Source organism: Dendronephthya gigantea, unplaced genomic scaffold (assembly GCF_004324835.1).
Source record: "Dendronephthya gigantea isolate DGI-Jeju-01 unplaced genomic scaffold, DenGig_1.0 000095F, whole genome shotgun sequence".
In the NCBI taxonomy this organism is placed as follows: Eukaryota; Metazoa; Cnidaria; class Anthozoa; order Malacalcyonacea; family Nephtheidae; genus Dendronephthya; species Dendronephthya gigantea.
In genome coordinates this window covers 326,109-344,456 of record NW_021163105.1, presented here as the reverse complement: position 1 = coordinate 344,456, position 18,348 = coordinate 326,109, and the positions used below count along the sequence as shown (strand labels likewise).

At 37.2% G+C, this 18,348-nt stretch overlaps 2 protein-coding genes across 4 annotated transcripts; both read right to left on the bottom strand.

Annotated features, from left to right (window-relative positions):
* Positions 1-745: 745 nt before the first annotated feature.
* LOC114533885 lies at positions 746-10,730 on the bottom strand. Of its 2 annotated transcripts, none has more exons than XM_028555508.1 (13): positions 10,454-10,730; positions 9,870-9,961; positions 6,453-6,654; positions 6,096-6,338; positions 5,767-6,015; positions 4,733-5,634; positions 4,099-4,563; positions 3,709-4,017; positions 3,375-3,596; positions 3,069-3,300; positions 1,891-2,988; positions 1,346-1,654; positions 746-1,264 (listed from the first exon to the last, which is right to left on the bottom strand). In XM_028555508.1, the coding sequence occupies exons 1-13, from the start codon at positions 10,635-10,637 to the stop codon at positions 978-980; spliced, it is 4,794 nt and encodes a 1,597-aa protein (XP_028411309.1). In that variant the 5' UTR covers positions 10,638-10,730; the 3' UTR covers positions 746-977. The 2 variants fall into 2 exon arrangements, with proteins under 2 accessions (XP_028411309.1, XP_028411310.1); XM_028555509.1 differs by lacking the exons at positions 9,870-9,961; positions 10,454-10,730 and adding exons at positions 6,789-6,880; positions 7,390-7,836.
* A 410-nt stretch (positions 10,731-11,140) lies between these two features.
* LOC114533887 lies at positions 11,141-18,301 on the bottom strand. 2 transcript variants are annotated; one of them, XM_028555510.1, is made up of 13 exons: positions 17,576-18,301; positions 16,919-17,007; positions 16,537-16,768; positions 16,155-16,397; positions 15,783-16,037; positions 14,844-15,709; positions 14,283-14,747; positions 13,913-14,191; positions 13,542-13,740; positions 13,184-13,426; positions 12,855-13,103; positions 11,821-12,722; positions 11,141-11,616 (listed from the first exon to the last, which is right to left on the bottom strand). In XM_028555510.1, exons 1-13 carry the CDS (start codon positions 17,757-17,759, stop codon positions 11,308-11,310), a joined length of 4,515 nt encoding a protein of 1,504 aa, XP_028411311.1. In that variant the 5' UTR covers positions 17,760-18,301; the 3' UTR covers positions 11,141-11,307. The 2 variants fall into 2 exon arrangements, with proteins under 2 accessions (XP_028411311.1, XP_028411312.1); XM_028555511.1 differs by having other exon boundaries at positions 11,142-11,616; positions 16,537-16,762.
* Between the last annotated feature and the right edge of the window lie 47 nt (positions 18,302-18,348).

Below are 18,348 nucleotides of genomic sequence, written 5' to 3'. Positions count from 1 at the left end.
ACTTTCATTTTCATGGATTTGGATTAATGAACTAAAATTGCGACTTTTTTGTGGGTAACGGCCGGAGAATTTTGTGTTGTTCGTGATCCAATGCCAGCAACGAAACGTCAAATAATTTGATTGTGTTAATATTTATCAGTCGCCGGTTTTCCTCCATGGTTTTCTCTTTGTCCAAAGCACCTTCAAAAATATTTGCCTCTTAATAATAATGATTTTGTTGTATTTGCTTTTCAATGATGCTTTAGCTTTTCACTTTCAAAATAGTCCAAAATGTGGAAGAATAAATCCACTTAAAATTCGATGAATTCCGTAGAAAGAGACTCCGCTTTATTGTGGTATTGAGGTAGCAGATTGCAGCAAATGTTTTGAAAATAACGTTATTTTTTCACTCTAATAATTTCGGGTTGACCACCACCTCGTTTTATACTTCTAAACCTGACTGTGTGTCACTATTACTTTTGAAACTCTATATCGTTAACGTTATATATTCCAATTAATTGTACATATTATGGAAAGATATACATCTAGATATACTTCTATCTATCTATCTAGACTCGTATTACATCATAATCTATTATTTAGTTTTATACTAAAACGAATGTTGTAAGATAAACCTTATCAAAGAGACGAGTTGAAATATGGAAAAATCTGTATCGAAGTTGAATAAGAAACAATAAATTCATTAAATATCTTCAAAAACATATGTGTGAAGTATTGATTTTTGTTGTAACGTTTGTTGTGCACGTTCTTTGGGACAGAAGATGATGCATGTATATTATATCATAACTTTATTAAACCAATTTCAAATTAATATATATAGTTCAAGGCTTTCAGTTTCATGAATTCTCAACGGCTATACGATTACAATTATAAATGTTCCTTTGAATCTATTTTGACATTTGGACTACTTGATCCTATACTTTGCCTTGTCGTAGGATAAATTACTTACATGAATTGATTATTAAAATGCAGTGAAGTTATCTGAACGTGATGAGATACTCAGTATAATATTCATAATCTTGAAACAGAATATACATGCTTGGGTTTGCCGGATTGTCCACCACTGAGTCAAAGGTCTCGTTTGGATCCAGTGTATTTTTGGGAGGAGCAACTATCATACTCGGGTCCCCAGTTGTGTAATCTCCGACCAGAACTTTCGCGTAATACATGTAACGAAGTCCTTGGGAGTCTGGGGGTGAGTAGGTCCTATTGCAGGAATAACTGGCGTCTCTGGCAAAGTACACGCCTCTACCACAAGCAATGGCTACGTAAGAAAAAAAAGTATTACAACACGAGAATACTAGAAACAAACAGATATAAACAACGTCAACAAAGCAACTCTAACCATGCATCCCAGCATAACTCCTGTTTAATCCACCAGAATTAATTTTACTAATATTTTCTGCAGACGTGCCATGAAACAGCATCAATTCTTTGCCAGGGAAATTGTTTCCAAATTTCTTCATCATTGCTTTGCGTTTCACGTTGTACAGCTCATAAATTTTTCTATTTTGTATTCTTTCGATGCAGACGATTGGATTAGGAGCAGTTTTTCTGAAGGCAGTTTCAATGTCCTTGTATTCTTTATTACCGGTCGACAATTTGACTTTGTGAAACACGCCTTCATCTGGTGAGTTATCCCAGGTGTCTGGAACTAGTAAGACAATGAATTTGATAGAATAATAGTTTATCGTGCCATTGGCATAATAATTAAGAGGCAAACGTCTACAAACTATATTTCCCTATGATCTGCCCGAAGACTAGAAATTCATTCCTTATAAAATATGCGATAACGTTGATAATGATGTGGCTATTGTATTGAACTGAATAAAGCATGAAGCTTTGCAAATGCATTTAATAGTTATTCAGTAATTATCATATAATATTTACCATTGTCTTCTTTTTCGTTGATTTCTTTTAACAATTTATGGATCTCTTCTTGGACGGTTGAGACATCTGAAATATGACCTTTGATGGTTATCTTTCCCTTGCTTGCTTCCACTTTGATTTTCACGTCCAAATTCCGTTCCAATTCCCGCAACTTCTCCACATGGCCATCAGTAAACTTCTTGATGACATCATCATTCACCAGTCGCTCCTGGATATTTTCGTTCATTTTTTTTTTCAATTCACCCCAGGCCTTGTCAAGCTTCCCACGGTCATCGGAGTAGATCTTGATTGACACACCTCCGTCTTTCCCTCCTGTGGGCTTTAGGAATTTCTTCGAACGACCGAAGACGTTAAAACGCGTTTTTGGAGCAAACGATGATTTCACTGGTTCAGCTTTCGAACCAGTGGCGCCACCAGAAGCAAAATAGGCTTTGGCTGCATCTTTGAATTTTATAAACTTTGGTTTATCGAAAATCACAATACGAACTAAACTCAAATTACTGTCCTTTGACTCGGAAATCCAGGACAAATTATCAAAGATCAATTCAGCGGACTGACTCTCAGTGAACCCCATGGCGCCTGCTCCGATAGCAGAGAACGAGATTTTGGCGATATTTTTCTTTGAAACATCGTTGAAAAAATTATCAAGACATTTTTTCAGCTCTGTTTGGGAAGGCTGGCCTGTCCCGATCACGTGTGCGATTTGGTTGACAGCTAACTTTCCCGCTTTTGTGTACTGCGTGGAAAAGAGGGCTGGTTTCCCCAGAGCCTTGGCTTCTTGAACGATGTTATCACCCCCTGCTCGTATCAGTGCTTTACCCACCCCTCCCTGGAAGGAGAATTCTTCGTTGGTCACGTGCATGATGAGGTCTGTCGTTTCTTTGCTGATGTCAGCGCAAACAATTTCAACTGCGAGATTTTTACTTCCGAAAGAGAACTCCAATGTTCCGTCTGGTTTTTCACCGGCAGTGACACTGCTTAGACCAGCTGGTACGTGTGTTGGTTTATCTTTCACTGAAGGCGTTTTAAGACGTCTTGGAACTGGCATGGGTTTAGCGGGAGAGGAAAGAATCGAGGTCTTGATTTCTTGAACGGCAGCTATGAAAAAACAAATGCACATGTGTAGAGAAATATAAATAAACTTTATATTTCTGTTAGGATTCAGATTATTTACAAACCTAGAAATGCATCCACAGTTGCTTTGTCTTTATTGTACGCCACAAAACGAACGTCGTTGATCCCTGAATTAGGATGCAGAGTGAAGTAGCCTGTCACTTCTTCGAAAAAGATTTTCGCGACTTCTGGGCGGGGGAACTTTAAATTTCCTGTACCAATGGCTGGTATCGCTATGGATGTTAATTTGTCTTTTTCCATTTTATCCAAACATCTCTTGATGATATCACGAAGCGTCTAAAGAAAAAAAATTAGATTTAATGTCCGCAAATTCTGTTCTCAATTGGCTCAAATTTTGTTTGATTCATTACCCCAACACCTTTCCCGTTCTCATAGTGAGATGAACGAACATGAAACACGCTTTTACAGTTAAGCTTTGCTGGTCCAGTTGACGCCATTTCTCCCGCCTGTAGACTTCCAATCTTCTGACATTCCGTCGACAGTCCGTTACCAGCCACCTTAAGTAAAGCCTTGCCACAAGGGTTCGCAGTTAAATCTACTTTATCATTGGTTGTATTTACAATTACGTCGACCTTAAAAAGAAAAGAGATCAAACTGTAAAACACATTGTAAACAAAAACAACTATATTTGTAAAGATGGCTCTTCAGTGCAAGAAAAATAAGTCATTCACAATTTAATGACACCTTTTGCTGTGCTAAGTCACCAACAACGATCGATATTCTTTCTCCCGAGACCATCTTCACTTCCTTGTCATTGACAAAAGACATTAAACGATAGGGAAGCGCCATTGTTGTTGCACCACCAGCTGCACTAGCTCCTGCGACCATCCCGTCTGCTACCACAGGTGCTTCTTCAAGCTTCACGTCAGCCTCCTCTGACTGGCTTTCTCGTTCAATAACACACCTGTAGTCCCTCTCAACTCTAGAGATAATGGCGTCTGTTGTCTCTGAATTCATTTGTTTTTTCATACCTGGTTCGTTGAGAGGATATGCCTGTTGTGAACACAGAATGTTTTTGTTACTTGAGGGGAAAACCTAAAACTTCACTTAATGTTTTCATATGGAAGCACCTACTTTGCAATCAATGTTTCCAGCCTGTTTTTCGAGAAACAGTATCATCTGCTTTCGACCCGCAGGAGTTCCTGTTACTTCGAGCGAATCAGAGTCGGTTTTTTTAACAACAACGCCTTCTTTTTCCAAACTTCTCTCTTCCTGTTTAATCTCAGAAAGGCAATGCTCATCCAGGAAACGAACTTTCATTCGATCCATAGGTTTAAATGTTTGGCTGGAGATTTTCTTTTCATCAGTTAAACTTGTTAGCTCTTGTTCGGCGTTCGTCATCTTAGAATTTTCACAGACTATCCAAATGTTGCAAGGATTATTGAGCTCCTGGTCTATCAGCACCTCCTGTTTTTCAAACTTTTCATTTTTCAATTCTTGTAGTTTTCCTGACTTTGCCAGAACCTTTGCTGTCTCCTCGTCGACTTTAACACATTTCTCCGTTGTTTTTAAATGCACGATGTCAGAAAGCTTTTTTTCCTGGGATGAAAACACATAATCATTAATTTCTCTGTTACTAAATATGATCGTCATCAGGCCTTTGGGAAAGTTGGCTGCATATTTGCAATAAAGAATACATGAATCGTGAATATACACTTCCAAATTAAGCGGTCCAGCAACGGCCCTGATCGGCTAGTTAACGTCTTACCTTATTATCTTTCTTCCAACAAAATATCTTCGCTTGTAGGCCTTTTGCCCCGACCTTGCCTTTGACATCAGTCAACAACAACATGGCGTCATCTTTAAGTAACTCATCATTAACAATCTGACAGTCCGTCCAATTCAAGAAACCAATCTGACGATCACTCAACGACACTTCGATCACTGAAATCTTCATTAAATCTTGAAGGATTCTTAATTGGATATCCTTCAATTTCTCTGCTCTTCCTACAAGCGATAATTTTCCAGATAGGCTGTCTGTTCCATGGATTGTAAATCCAGGAAAGTCTGTTTTAAGTTGCTCAAAATAACCAATGAAATTCAAAAACTTTAATTTATATTTTTCTTCGACTGCCATCTCTGCAGTTTCAACATTTGCATCTTCTGTGAACTGATCGATCATCGCTTCAACGAGTTGTTTCTTTTCTGCAATGTCCTGTTTCTTTCCAACGAATGAAACATTTGATTTATCAAAGATAAAATCAACCTCGTCAGCATCAAATTCATCGCGTTTGCTTTCAATCGTTTCCTTGACTTTGTTTAAAATATTTTTCGGAATTTTCACTTCCTCTTTGGAAAACAAATGTAAAAACTCTTTCAATTTATTTTGAAATTCTGTCGCCAGCTTAGAATCATCAAAATCTTTCGTAAAATGTAAAGTTGACTTCGCTTCATCATATTTCATCGACTTGAAGTTGAACTTTATTCTTTCAGAATCCTGGTGGTTGAAAATATAGTCCATGACAAGAGGTTCAACGTGATAATCACCAGAGAACTCGGACTTTTTTACTTCTTTAGCTTTTTGTAGTTCTTCAAACTCGTCGTAGTACGGAATCACGGTTAAAGAAACGTCGCTAATTTTATGTGACTTTTTCACAAGAGCAGAAACAACTATAATAAGAATAGAACACATATTTCATAGAGACAACACGAATGCGATCATTTCATCGTACTAAACTGTACGGACTTACTAAAACATGTTTTCAAAATAGTTTACAAATGAAATCCTTTCCGATGAAATACCTGAATTTTGTTCGAAGTAAACGTTAGCGACACCATTGTTCCTGTCTAGCATAATGTCTGTCACTGTGCCACCACCGATGTTCGGGTTTGAAAATTTGAATTTGATCGAATCTGGCGTTGTTTTTTGTGGGATATTGTTGACTCGTATGCCTTTAGTGAAAGGAGCAAATTCCAGAGAAATTTCAGATCCGTCTAACTTGGTTAGATTTTCACTGTTTGAAGAGGTTTCATCTTCTGAAGAATCGTCACCTAAAATTCGTGTTTTATGAAACGTAATATATTCAAACAAGTGCCTTATTTAATTCTTTTTGTGTACAGTATTCAAGTACCTATTTCACTTTTAAGTATCACGATAGCTTTGCCATCCTCTCCAAGAATAACGTTGAAGACATCGGCATTTTTCATGGTCTCCACGCAGTCCTTGAGTGTTTCCTTGGTCGTCGATGGATTGAGGTTTTTTACGAGCAAAATACTTCTGTCGTGTGTTGGTTCAAACTCCGTCGTCACTCTCAATGGATTGCCATCCAGTATAAGTCCCTTTTGGTTTGATCTTCGGAGTATCTCTTTGACAACTAAAGATTGACAATTGCAATATCAAAAAAGTGAAAAGGATATAAATTAAGATTAGAGTTTCTAATAAACAAATGATGCAGAGGGCTATGATGGAGACGATGTTGTGGACGAACCTTTAGAGGAAAGAAACGTCAAACGAGCCACAGTTGGGGAAATTCTCTTGTACCCTTGATTGCCTTCACATAATTCCCCTCCACCAGTTCTTCTTTTGTTTTCAAAGAACAAGCATACGGAGTCTTTTGTAGTTGTTTCTTTAATTCCACCCACGTAAATAGTTTTAACTCCATTGTTCTCAGCTGCTTCATCCTCCCGTTTCTGTCAAGAATAATCATGAGAAAAAGTTGCCATAATATTGCTTCCGGAGTGGGGTACAGTTCGGTCTTGCCAACTAAAGGGGGGAGGGGGAATTTTTTTCAAAAGTTTAACAGTAAGTTAGTAACAATATTTACCTTCTTTTCTGTCAACCATGTTTCATAATTCTGAATATGAATCTCGCTATCTTGTATGGTTTGTTGAGGAATCCTAAGGACGCCTTTTGCATCTAAATACACGAAAATATATTTACAATAATAAACACAGAATTAAGCAATGAATGATTTTAACAGTCTGCAGTTTGCGAACACTTTGGAGTTGCCATCACTACCGTATTTATCTTCTGAATTATACCATAAATTAACAGGAACTGAAATAAAATTGTGCTTAACGCAGTAAGAGCTAGGGTGGTAGAGAAGACTTGCAAATTTACACAGCAGTGGATTTTCTTAGGGCACTGAACATCCGGTTGTCTGGATATTGCCGCATGATAGGCCATACTGCGATTTCACCACTGCAAGAGCTACTGTGCGTTAATATATTTTACCATCGCGTTAGCGATTGTACACGGCTAACTACAACAGACTGTGCTAGAAAATAAAATCATTGCAGTTGTCCATACTGAACATCTTTAACTATAGTGCTTTAAAAGTGAAAGTGCTTTAGTCGGCAAATATTCTCTTGCCTCAACCAAAGTATCACACTTCTACGACAAATATTTCAAAAACTGACACAAACCTTCTGCTGAATCAAAAGTAACAAACGCTACATTTTCGTTTACCACAACCTCATCGACATCTCCACCGCCATGTTTTGCTTTCTGAAAGTGAATTGTGAGATCTTCCTCGCCAATATTTGAAGGGACATTTAACACAACAACAGTTCGCTTAGGATCAACACTTGGCTGTGAAATCCCTGCCATAGTATTGTACACAAACTATTTCAAGGCTAGCTCGCCTCAAAACGAAACTGCAACACAATAATTTGCTTCGATAGTGTTGTATTACTCAACCTATGAGGGGTTCCTGGAAAACCTATGCAATTCTTGGAGCTTTATTTATACTCAGACATTCGTATTTCCGGCAGACTTCCGTGTCGTATTTTGAAAGCATTTTTACACTTTACAATATCAGGCCATTTGCAAATATCTTACTGACCCTAGCCAAGAGAGCTGTAAAGTTTGTAAAGGAAATTCAAAGAGCAAAACGTGTAGACTTGTGATTAAAATTTCCCAGTTATATTTGAGAGGAGACTTTGCATATTTGCATGTAATTTGGTCACCCGCTGTGTCTAGCTTTTCACTTTCAAAATAAACTTTACCAAAGAAAGTTAAAATTAAAATATTGAGCTAAAATATGGAATTACACTATATATCCAAATTTTAAACTATTCAAAACTATACTACTCAAAACTTCAAAAGAGTATATGTGAACTGTCTTGATTTTTGTTGTGACCATGTGCACGTCATCACGTCAATATGCATTTATAGCATGTGATAGGACTAAGTCCCAATGGAAGTACGATGAGACGATGGAAGTTATCAGTTGTACGTAGTCGTTTGTTGCGTAGATTTATAACACACGGACTATTATTATATCCACGTTTTAATCACGATCACTGCGCATGCATAACTTTATAATATTACAATCCAACTAACTTTCTCCTCTAGCTCGTAACCATATACACACTATACACCCATCATCCTGTCCGTCGCTGTTGCGTCGTGCACTATAAGTCATATAATGAAACTAAAGGTGATAGTTGTCTATGTAATTATGAATGTACCTGCAAGTTCATTTGACAGTCCACCTTATAGGCCTATAAGTCAGTTCTTTCGTTAGTGTCGTAAGATTCTATAACTTAAAATTAATATCTTTTGAACGTGATAAGATACTCAGTATAATATTCGTAATCTTGAAACATAACATAAATGCTCGGGTTTGCAGGGTTGTCCACCACTGAGTCAAAGGTTTCGTATGGATCCAGTGTGTTCTTGAGAGGAGCTATAATCATACTCGGGTCCCCAGTTGTGTAATCTCCGACCAGAACTTTCGCGTAATACATGTAACGAAGTCCCTGGGAGTCTGGGGGCGAGAAATTTTTTAGACAATAGTAACTGGCGTCTCTGGCAAAGTACACACCTCTACCATATGCGGTAGCTACGAAAAACAAAAAAATACTTAATAAACACGAGAATACAAGAAACAAACTGATATAAACAGCAGCAACAAAGCAAATCTAACCATGCATCCCAGCATAACTCCTGTTTAATCCACCAGAATTAATTTTACTAATGTTTTCTGGAGACGTGCCATGAAACAGCATCAACTCTTTGCCGGGGAAATTGTTTCCAAATTTCTTCATCATTGCTTTACGTTTTACGTTGTACAGCTCATAAATTTCTCTGTTTTGTATTCTTTCGATGCAGACAATTGCATTAGAAGCAGTTTTTCTGAAGGCAGTTTTGATATCCACGTATTCTTTACTGCCGGTCGACAATTTGACTTTGTGAAACACGCCTTCAGTTAGTGAGTTATCCCAGGTGTCTGGAACTAGTGAAACATAAATAACAACAGGGTTAAAATTCATACTCCGACCGAGGGTGACAAGTGATTTACATGCCACCCGATTATCACCGACCTATGTCATGACTACCGATCAAGGTTAATTGTTTTTGAGCTTAAAAAAATTTGCTTTTTATGACGTTGGGATAAATTTATTATTGGGTTTTGCTGTTGAATTAAATTTGTTCTGTGATTTTGTTGTTCGATTTATTTCGTAAGGTTTGTTGGCTTTCGACCAGGAAATTTCGTTTGGTGGAGAATATATATCGTCTCACTAAGTTAGCCAATCATATTTCACTAGACAGTTAACTACATTTTGGGGAGGCGAATAGGAGATTTATAACGTATATCGTGATTGTTTCGTTTGTTCTTTACCAAGTAAACTATAATGATGATCTTAGCGATGGTTATACTGATGTAAAATAGTATAATTTCCTTTCTATATATATTTCCTGCTTGGAGCGAATCAGAGTCGGTTTTGGTAACAGCAGCCCGTTCTTTTTTCAATCTTCTCTCATTCTCTTTAATATAGGAGGACCAATACTCGAAGGAACGAACATTCCGCATTCGATCCATAGGCTCAAACGTTACCCTGGAGATTTTCTCTGTAGTTTCAACATTTGCATCTTCTGTAAACTGACCTTCTGTATTCACCTTCTTTTCTGCCAACCATGTTTCATAATTCTGAATATGAATCTCGCTTCCTTCGATGGTTTGTTGAGGAATTCTAAGGACGCCTTCTGCATCTAAATACACGAAAATATATTTACAATAATAAACACAGAATTAAGCAATGAATGATTTTAACAGTCTGTGAACAGTCTGGAGTTGTCTATCACTACCGTATTTATCTTCTGAATTATACCATAAATTAACAGGAACTGAAATAAAATTGTGCTTAACGCAGTAAGAGGGTGGTAGAGAAGACTTGCAATTTTACACAGCACTGGATTTTCTCAGAGCAATATACGGTTGTCTGGATATTGCCGCATGACAGGCCCTACTGCGATTTCACCACTGCAAGAGCTACTGTGCGTTATATTTTACCATCGCGTTAGCGATTGTAGACGGCTAACTACAACAGACTGTGCTAGAAAATAAAATCATTGCAGTTGTCCATACTGAACATCTTTAACTATAGTGCTTTAAAAGTGAAAGTGCTTTAGTTGGCAAATATTCTCTTGCCTCAACCCAAGTATCACACTTCTACGACAAATATTTCAAAAACTGACACAAACCTTCGGCCGAATCAAAAGTAACAAACGCTACATTTTCGTTTACCACAACCTCATCGACATCTCCACCGCCATGTTTTGCTTTCTGAAAGTGAATTGTGAGATCCTCCTCGCCAATATTTGAAGGGACATTTAACACAACAACAGTCCGCTTAGGATCAACACTTGGCTGTGAAATCCCTGCCATAGTGTTGTACACAAACTATTTCAAGGCTAGCTCGCCTCAAAACGAAACTGCAACACAATAATTTGCTTCGATATACCGTTGTATTGCTCAACCTATGAGAGGGTTCCTGGAAAACCTGTGCAATTCTTGGAGCTTTATTAATACTCGTATTTCCGGCAGACTTCCGTGTCGTATTTTGAAAGCATTTTTACATTTTACAATATCAGGCCATTTGCAAATATCTTACTGACCCTAGCCAAGAGAGTTGTACAGTTTGTAAGGGAAATTCAAAGAGCAAAACATGTAGACTTGTGATTAAAATTTCCCAGTTATATTTGAGAGGAGACTTTGCATATTTGCATGTAATTTGGTCACCCGCTGTGTCTAGCTTTTCACTTTCAAAATAAACTTTACCAAAGAAAGTTAAAATAAAATATTGAGCTAAAATATGGAATTACACTATATATCCAAATGTAAAAACTATTCGAAACTATACTACTCAAAAGTTCAAAAGAGTATATGTGAACTGTCTTGATTTTTGTTGTGACCATGTGCACGTCATCACGTCAATATGCATTTATAGCATGTGATGGGACTAAGTCCCAATGGAAGTACGATGAGACGATGGAAGTTATCAGTTGTACGTAGTCGTTTGTTGCGTAGATTTATAACACACGGACTATTATTATATCTACGTTTTCTTAACCCGACGACGTTTCATTCGATCCATAGGCTCAAACGTTTCCCTGGAGATTTTCTTTTGATCAGTTACACTTGCTAGCTCTTGTTCAGCGTTGGTCATCTTAGAATTTTCACAGATTATCCAAATGTTGCAAGGATTATTGATCTCCTGCTCTATCAGCACCTCCTGTTTTTCAAACATTTCTCTCTTCAATTCTTGTAGTTTTCCTGACTTTGCCAGAACCTTTGCGGTCTCCTCGTCGATTTTAACACATTTCTCTGTTGTTTTTAAATGCACGATGTCAGAAAGCTTTTTCTCCTGCGACGAAAACACATAATCATTAATTGCTCTGTTACTAAATATGATCGTCATCAGGGCCGTAAAAGCTGCATTTTTTGGGAAAGGGGACTGCATATTTCAATATTGTCCAAATGATTTCTTTGAATACGATTGCTCCTACGGTATATAAAGTAGAAACACAGTCATGGTCCAACGGCCCTGATCGGCTAGTTAACGTCTTACCTTATTATCTTTCTTCCAACAAAATATCTTCGCTTGTAGGCCCTTAGCCCCGACCTTGCCTTTGACATCAGTCAACAACAACATGGCGTCATCTTTAAGTAACTCATCATTAACAATCTGACAATCCGTCCACTTCAAGAAACCAATCTGACGATCACTCAACGACACTTCGATCACTGAAATCTTCATTAAATCTTGAAGGATTCTTAATTGGATATCCTTCAATTTCTCCGCTCTTCCTACAAGCGATAATTTTCCAGATGGGCTGTCTGTTCCATGGATTGTAAATCCAGAAAAGTCTGTTTTAAGTTGCTCAAAATAACCAATGAAATTCAAAAACTTTAATTTATATTTTTCTTCGACTACCATCTCTGCAGTTTCAACATTTGCATCTTCTGTGAACTGATCGATCATCGCTTCAACGAATTGCTTATTTTCTGCAATGTCCTGTTTCTTTCCAACGAATGAAACATTTGATTTATCAAAGATAAAATCAACCTCGTCAGCGTCAAATTCATCGCGTTTGCTTTCAATCGTTTCCTTGACTTTGTTTAAAATATTTTTCGGAATTTTCACTTCCTCTTTGGAAAACAAATGTAAAAACTCTTTCAATTTATTTTGAAATTCTGTCGCCAGCTTAGGATCATCAAAATCTTTCGTAAAATGTAAAGTTGACTTCGCTTGATCATATTTCATCGACTTGAAGTTGAACTTTATTCTTTCAGATTCCTGGTGGTTGAAAATATAGTCCATGACAAGAGGTTCAACATGATAATCACCAGAGAACTCGGACTTTTTTACTTCTTTAGCTTTTTGTAGTTCTTCAAACTCGTCGTAGTACGGAATCACGGTTAAAGAAACGTCGCTAATTTTATGTGACTTTTTCACAAGAGCAGAAACAACTATAATAAGAATAGAACACATATTTCATAGAGACAACACGAATGCGATCATTTCATCGTACTAAACTGTACGGACTTACTAAAACATGTTTTCAAAATAGTTTACAAATGAAATCCTTTCCGATGAAATACCTGAATTTTGTTCGAAGTAAACGTTAGCGACACCATTGTTCCTGTCTAGCATAATGTCTGTCACTGTGCCACCACCGATGTTCGGGTTTGAAAATTTGAATTTGATCGAATCTGACGTTGTTTTTTGGGGGATATTGTTGACTCGTATGCCTTTAGTGAAAGGAGCAAATTCCAGAGAAATTTCAGATCCGTCTAACTTGGTTAGATTTTCACTGTTTGAAGAGGTTTCATCTTGTGAAGAATCGTCACCTAAAATTCGTGTTTTATGAAACGTAATATATTCAAACAAGTGCCTTATTTAATTCTTTTTGTGTACAGTATTCAAGTACCTATTTCACTTTTAAGTATCACGATAGCTTTGCCATCCTCTCCAAGAATAACGTTGAAGACATCGGCATTTTTCATGGTCTCCACGCAGTCTTTGAGTGTTTCCTTGGTGGTCGATGGATTGAGGTTTTTTACGAGCAAAATACTTCTGTCGTGTGTTGGTTCAAACTCCGTCGTCACTCTCAACAGATTGCCGTCCAGCATAAATCGCATTTGGTTTGATTTTCGCAGAATCTCTTTGACAACTAAAGATTGACAATTGCAATATCAAAAAAGTGAAAAGGATATAAAATTAAGATTAGAGTTTCTAATAAACAAATGATCCAGAGGGCTATGATGGAGACGATGTTGTGGACGAACCTTTAGAGGAAAGAAACGTCAAACGAGCCACAGTTGGGGAAATTCTCTTGTATCCTTGATTGCCTTCACATAATTCCCCTCCACCAGTTCTTCTTTTGTTTTCAAAGAACAAGCATACGGAGTCTCTTGTAGTTGTTTCTTTAATTCCACCCACGTAAATAGTTTTAACTCCATCTACTTTGCAACTATCGTCTTCTGTCTTCATGAAATGATACGTTTAAAAGGTATGAATCAGTGCAAAACCCCTTACCTTCTTGGTTCAAAATAAGGAACTAAAATTTAAGGCCCTTCTTCACTCATAAACTAATCTCACTAGATGCATATTATGAAAAAGAATTACACTCCCTGCACCGCCACTTCAATACAAATACCTTTATTTGTTTCGATATTCCTTGTCTGGAGACCATCCTTTCTTTATTATCTACGGATGGCATGGAACGATAGGGCAAGTTCACTGCTGTTGCTTCGCTATTCGCTGCGACCATCCAGTCTGCTACCACAGGGGATTCATGCGTTTTGAGGGCTTTTTCTGGTCGCCTTGCTTGATCAATAACACCGCATTTGTAGTCCTTCCCAACTCCACAGATAATTGCATCTTCTGCTTTTGAACTCATTTGTCTTTTCATGCCTGGTTCGTTTAGAGGCTGGGCCTAATGTTAAAAAAACATTATTATATTATTTGGTAGAAAGCGACCTGAATATTGTCACAAAAACTGATATACCGGAAATGCAAGTACATACTTTGAAATAAACATCTCCGGCCAGTATATCGAGAAACAGTATCATTTCTTTTCTACCCGCAGAAGTTCCTGTTACTTCGAGCGAATCAGAGTTGGTTTTTGTAACAACAACGCCTTCTTTTTCTAAACTTCTCTCTTTCTGTTTAATCTCAGGAAAGCAATGCTCATACAGGAAACGAACTTTCATTCGATCCATAGGTTTAAATGTTTCCCTGGAGATTTTCTTTTCGTCAGTTACACTTGTTACCTCTTGTTCGGCGTTCATCATTTTAGAATTTTCACAGACTATCCAAATGTTGCAAGGATTATTGAGCTCTTGATCTATCAGCACCCACTGTTTATCAAACATTTCTTTCTTCAATTCGTGTAGTTTTCCTGACTTTGCCAGAACCTTTGCGGTCTCCTCGTCGACTTGAACACATTTCTCTGTTGCTTTTAAATGCACGATGTCAGAAAGCTTTTTCTCCTGCGATGAAAACACATAATCATCAATTGCTCTGTTATTAAATATGATCGTCATATAATTGATAATTCAATCCATCTGGAAACGTTAACGTCTTACCTTATTATCTTTCTTCCAACAAAATATCTTCGCTTCGTTAATCAACAACAACATAGCTTCACATTTAATCAACTCATCATTAACAATCTGACAGTCCGTCCACTTCAAGAAACCAATCTGACGATCACTCAACGACACTTCGACCACTGAAATCTTCATTAAATCTTGAAGGATTCTTAATTGGATATCCTTCATTATCTCTGCTCTTCCTACAAGCGATAATTTTCCAGATGGGCTGTCTGTTCCATGGATTGTAAATCCAGGAAAGTCTGTTTTAAGTTGCTCAAAATAACCAATAAAATTCAAAAACTTTAATTTATTTTTTTCTTCGACTACCATCTCTGCAGTTTCAACATTTGCATCTTCTGTGAACTGATCGATCATCGCTTCAACGAATTCTTTCTTTTCTGCAATGTCCTGTTTCTTTCCAACGAATGTAACATTTGATTTATCGAAGATAAAATCAACCTCGTCAGCGACAAATTCATCGCGTTTGCTTTCAATCGTTTCCTTGACTTTCTTGAAAACATTTTTGGGGATTCCCACTTCTTCTTTGACAAACGAGTGTAAAAACTCTTCTAAGTTGTTTCGAAACTCTGTTTTAAGATCGTCAGAATCTTTGATAAAATGAAAAGTTGATTTCTCTTGATCATATTTCATCGACTTGCAGTTGAACTTCATTCTTTCAAATTCCTGGTGGTTGAAAATATAGTCCATGACAAGAGGTTCAACGTGATATTCACCAAAGAACTCGGACTTTTTTACTTCTTTAGCTTTTTGTAGTTCTTCAAACTCGTCGTAGTAGGGAATAACGGTTAAAGAAACGTCGTTAATTTTATGTGACTTTTTCACAAGAGCAGACACAACTGTAATAGATGGGAATAAAAATTAAGAAGTATATCTATTTTTGTAAATAAAAGTTTACTATGAATTAAATACCTGACGATTCCTTAAAGTAAACATTTGCAACGCCATTGTTTTCATCTAGCGTAATGTCCGTCACTGTGCCACCACCGATTTTGGGGTTTGAAAATTTGTATTTGATCGAATCTGACGTTGTTTCTTCGGGAATATTGCTGACTCGTATACTTTTAGTTAGAGGAGCAAATTCAAGGGAAATAATAGACTCTTCTAATTCGAAGCTATTGGAAGGATCTTCACTGTTGGAGCAATCATCATCTGAAGAATCCTCATCTAAAACGAAAGTGAGACCCAATCTGAGACGTCATGCAAGTGAGGGTAAATAGGGGTTGAAAGGGTCTAAAATCGAGTGGAATTATAATTAATTATTTCAGTCTTGTATACAAATACCTATTTCACTTTCTAGTATCACAATAGCTTTGCCATGTTTTCCAGGGACAACGTTCAAGACATCAGTATTTTTCTTTGTTTCCACGAAGTCTCTAAGTGTTTCCTTGCTCGTCGACAGACTAAGGTTCTTTACAAGCAAAATACTTTTGTCGTGTGTTGGTTCCAGTTTTGTGGTCACTGTTAACGGATTGTTGTCCAGTATAAATGGCTTTTCGTTTGCCGCACGGAGAATATTTTGCACAGCTAAAAAACGAAAACTGACAGCTACAATCTCTTACACAAATATAGAAAACGGGTAGTCCGGTATGAAATTAGATTAGAGTTGACAATCATTGAATGATCTAGAGGAACACACGAAGGATATATTAGCTAGTGGACGAACCTTTGGAGCGAAGAAACGTCAAACGAGCCACAGTTGGGGAGATTCTCTTGTATCCTTGATTGCCTTCACATAGTTCACCTCCACCAGTTCTTCTTTTGTTTTCAAAGAACAAACAAATTAAGTCTTCTGTTGTAGTTTCTTTGATTCCACTTACGTAAATTGTTTTAACCCCATTTTCTTCATCCACTTTGCGATTGTCGTTTTTCTTGTCTGCCACCCTTTTCTCCTGTTTCTTGCGAGAAATTATTATACGCAGAAACGTTGGAATATTATTTCTAGTCTACATATATAGGGTGCCTAACAATGATTGGGGATCTATCGTTTTTTTAATCATTTTGCGAATCGATGTAATTTGAAGTACGTTTTCATAAAAATTTATAACCTTCTCTGCCAACCATGTTTTATATTTCTGAATTTGAACCTTGTTGTCATCGATAGTTTGTTCAGGATGATTAAGGACGCCTGTTGCATCTAAAAAATACGAAATCTTACGTTCCAAGCTTCTTGAATAGTGAATAGGGAAAGTTAAAACTAGGAAGCCTGAAAAATCTTTAGAATTAATTACTCAGCGATTTAACGCTGACCAGTGTGTCATGTACTGTTAGATTTCCAGCACATGCATGATCAAGTTCTGCAGAAATCAACCATAAGCAAAATAATCAAAATCAGAATACTACACAATATCCAAAACGGAATTATACTTGAGATGCACTAAATCTATCCTGCGGACTTGACATATAAACCATTAAAGATATTTGCTATTTGAATTTGTTTCACATGCACACGACTTTGTTGACACACTGGAGTCTATAATTTTTATCCTTGTTGCTGAACGTTCGGAATAACGACTACGTCGTAGATTTGGTGCATTTGCAGCTCACTGATTATGGAAGCTTGCAACCTGTTTACGAAAGCGCTTAAATTAAAGTGTAAAAATTAAAGCCGTAACCGTCTTGACCGCCAGATACTATAGTCTATATAGCGTTCGAAGCCTGAACGGCTTAACCCAATTACCTTATTACAAAACTGAAATACTCACCTTTAGCTGAATCAAACGTTACAAACGCGATATTTCCGTCTACCACAACATCGTTGACATCTCCACCGCCATATTTTGATTTCTGAAAGTGAATCGTCAATTCACTTTTCCTCAGATTAGGAGGGACGTTTAGTACAGCGACTGTCCGCTTCGGATCCAAATTCTGCTGTTCAATCCCTGCCATGATACCAGTCTATGATATATTTCAAGGCCTGCTTGCCTTGAAGCGAAAACACAGCACAATAAATCGCTTCAGTAGCTAGTGTTGTACTGCTCAAGAGGTTCCTGGAAAACCTACGAGTTTCGTTTACATCTTAGGCATTCGTATTTCCGGTAGACTTCCGTGTTGTATTTAAATTGACTTTCAGTCGAGTGCAAGATATAGGAAAGAATTTAGTTTGAGGACGGAGTTTCGTTAGATTAACATTTGTTCCTGTAAGGGTTTTGTTTTTCACAACTCTATGCCTAATAAAAATATGGAGATATGGATTGGCTGGATTGACCATCACCATATTATAGATCAGTGTTACTACACCAACTTTTGTTTAACGAAACGAATTGCACCAATCAGATACTCGCACAGCTAACCAATCACGTTCCTTTTCCTTTCACTGCGCAAATTCATAACAAGAAGAGGGACAAAAAAATCCTATTTTAAAATCTTAAAGCCTGGTTTTCATACATCGTAATTCATCGGCGATGACTATTGTCGGTGGTTATTGATGCATAAAATCCTTTTCTTATCGAAGAAAATTATATACTTCATTGATCGC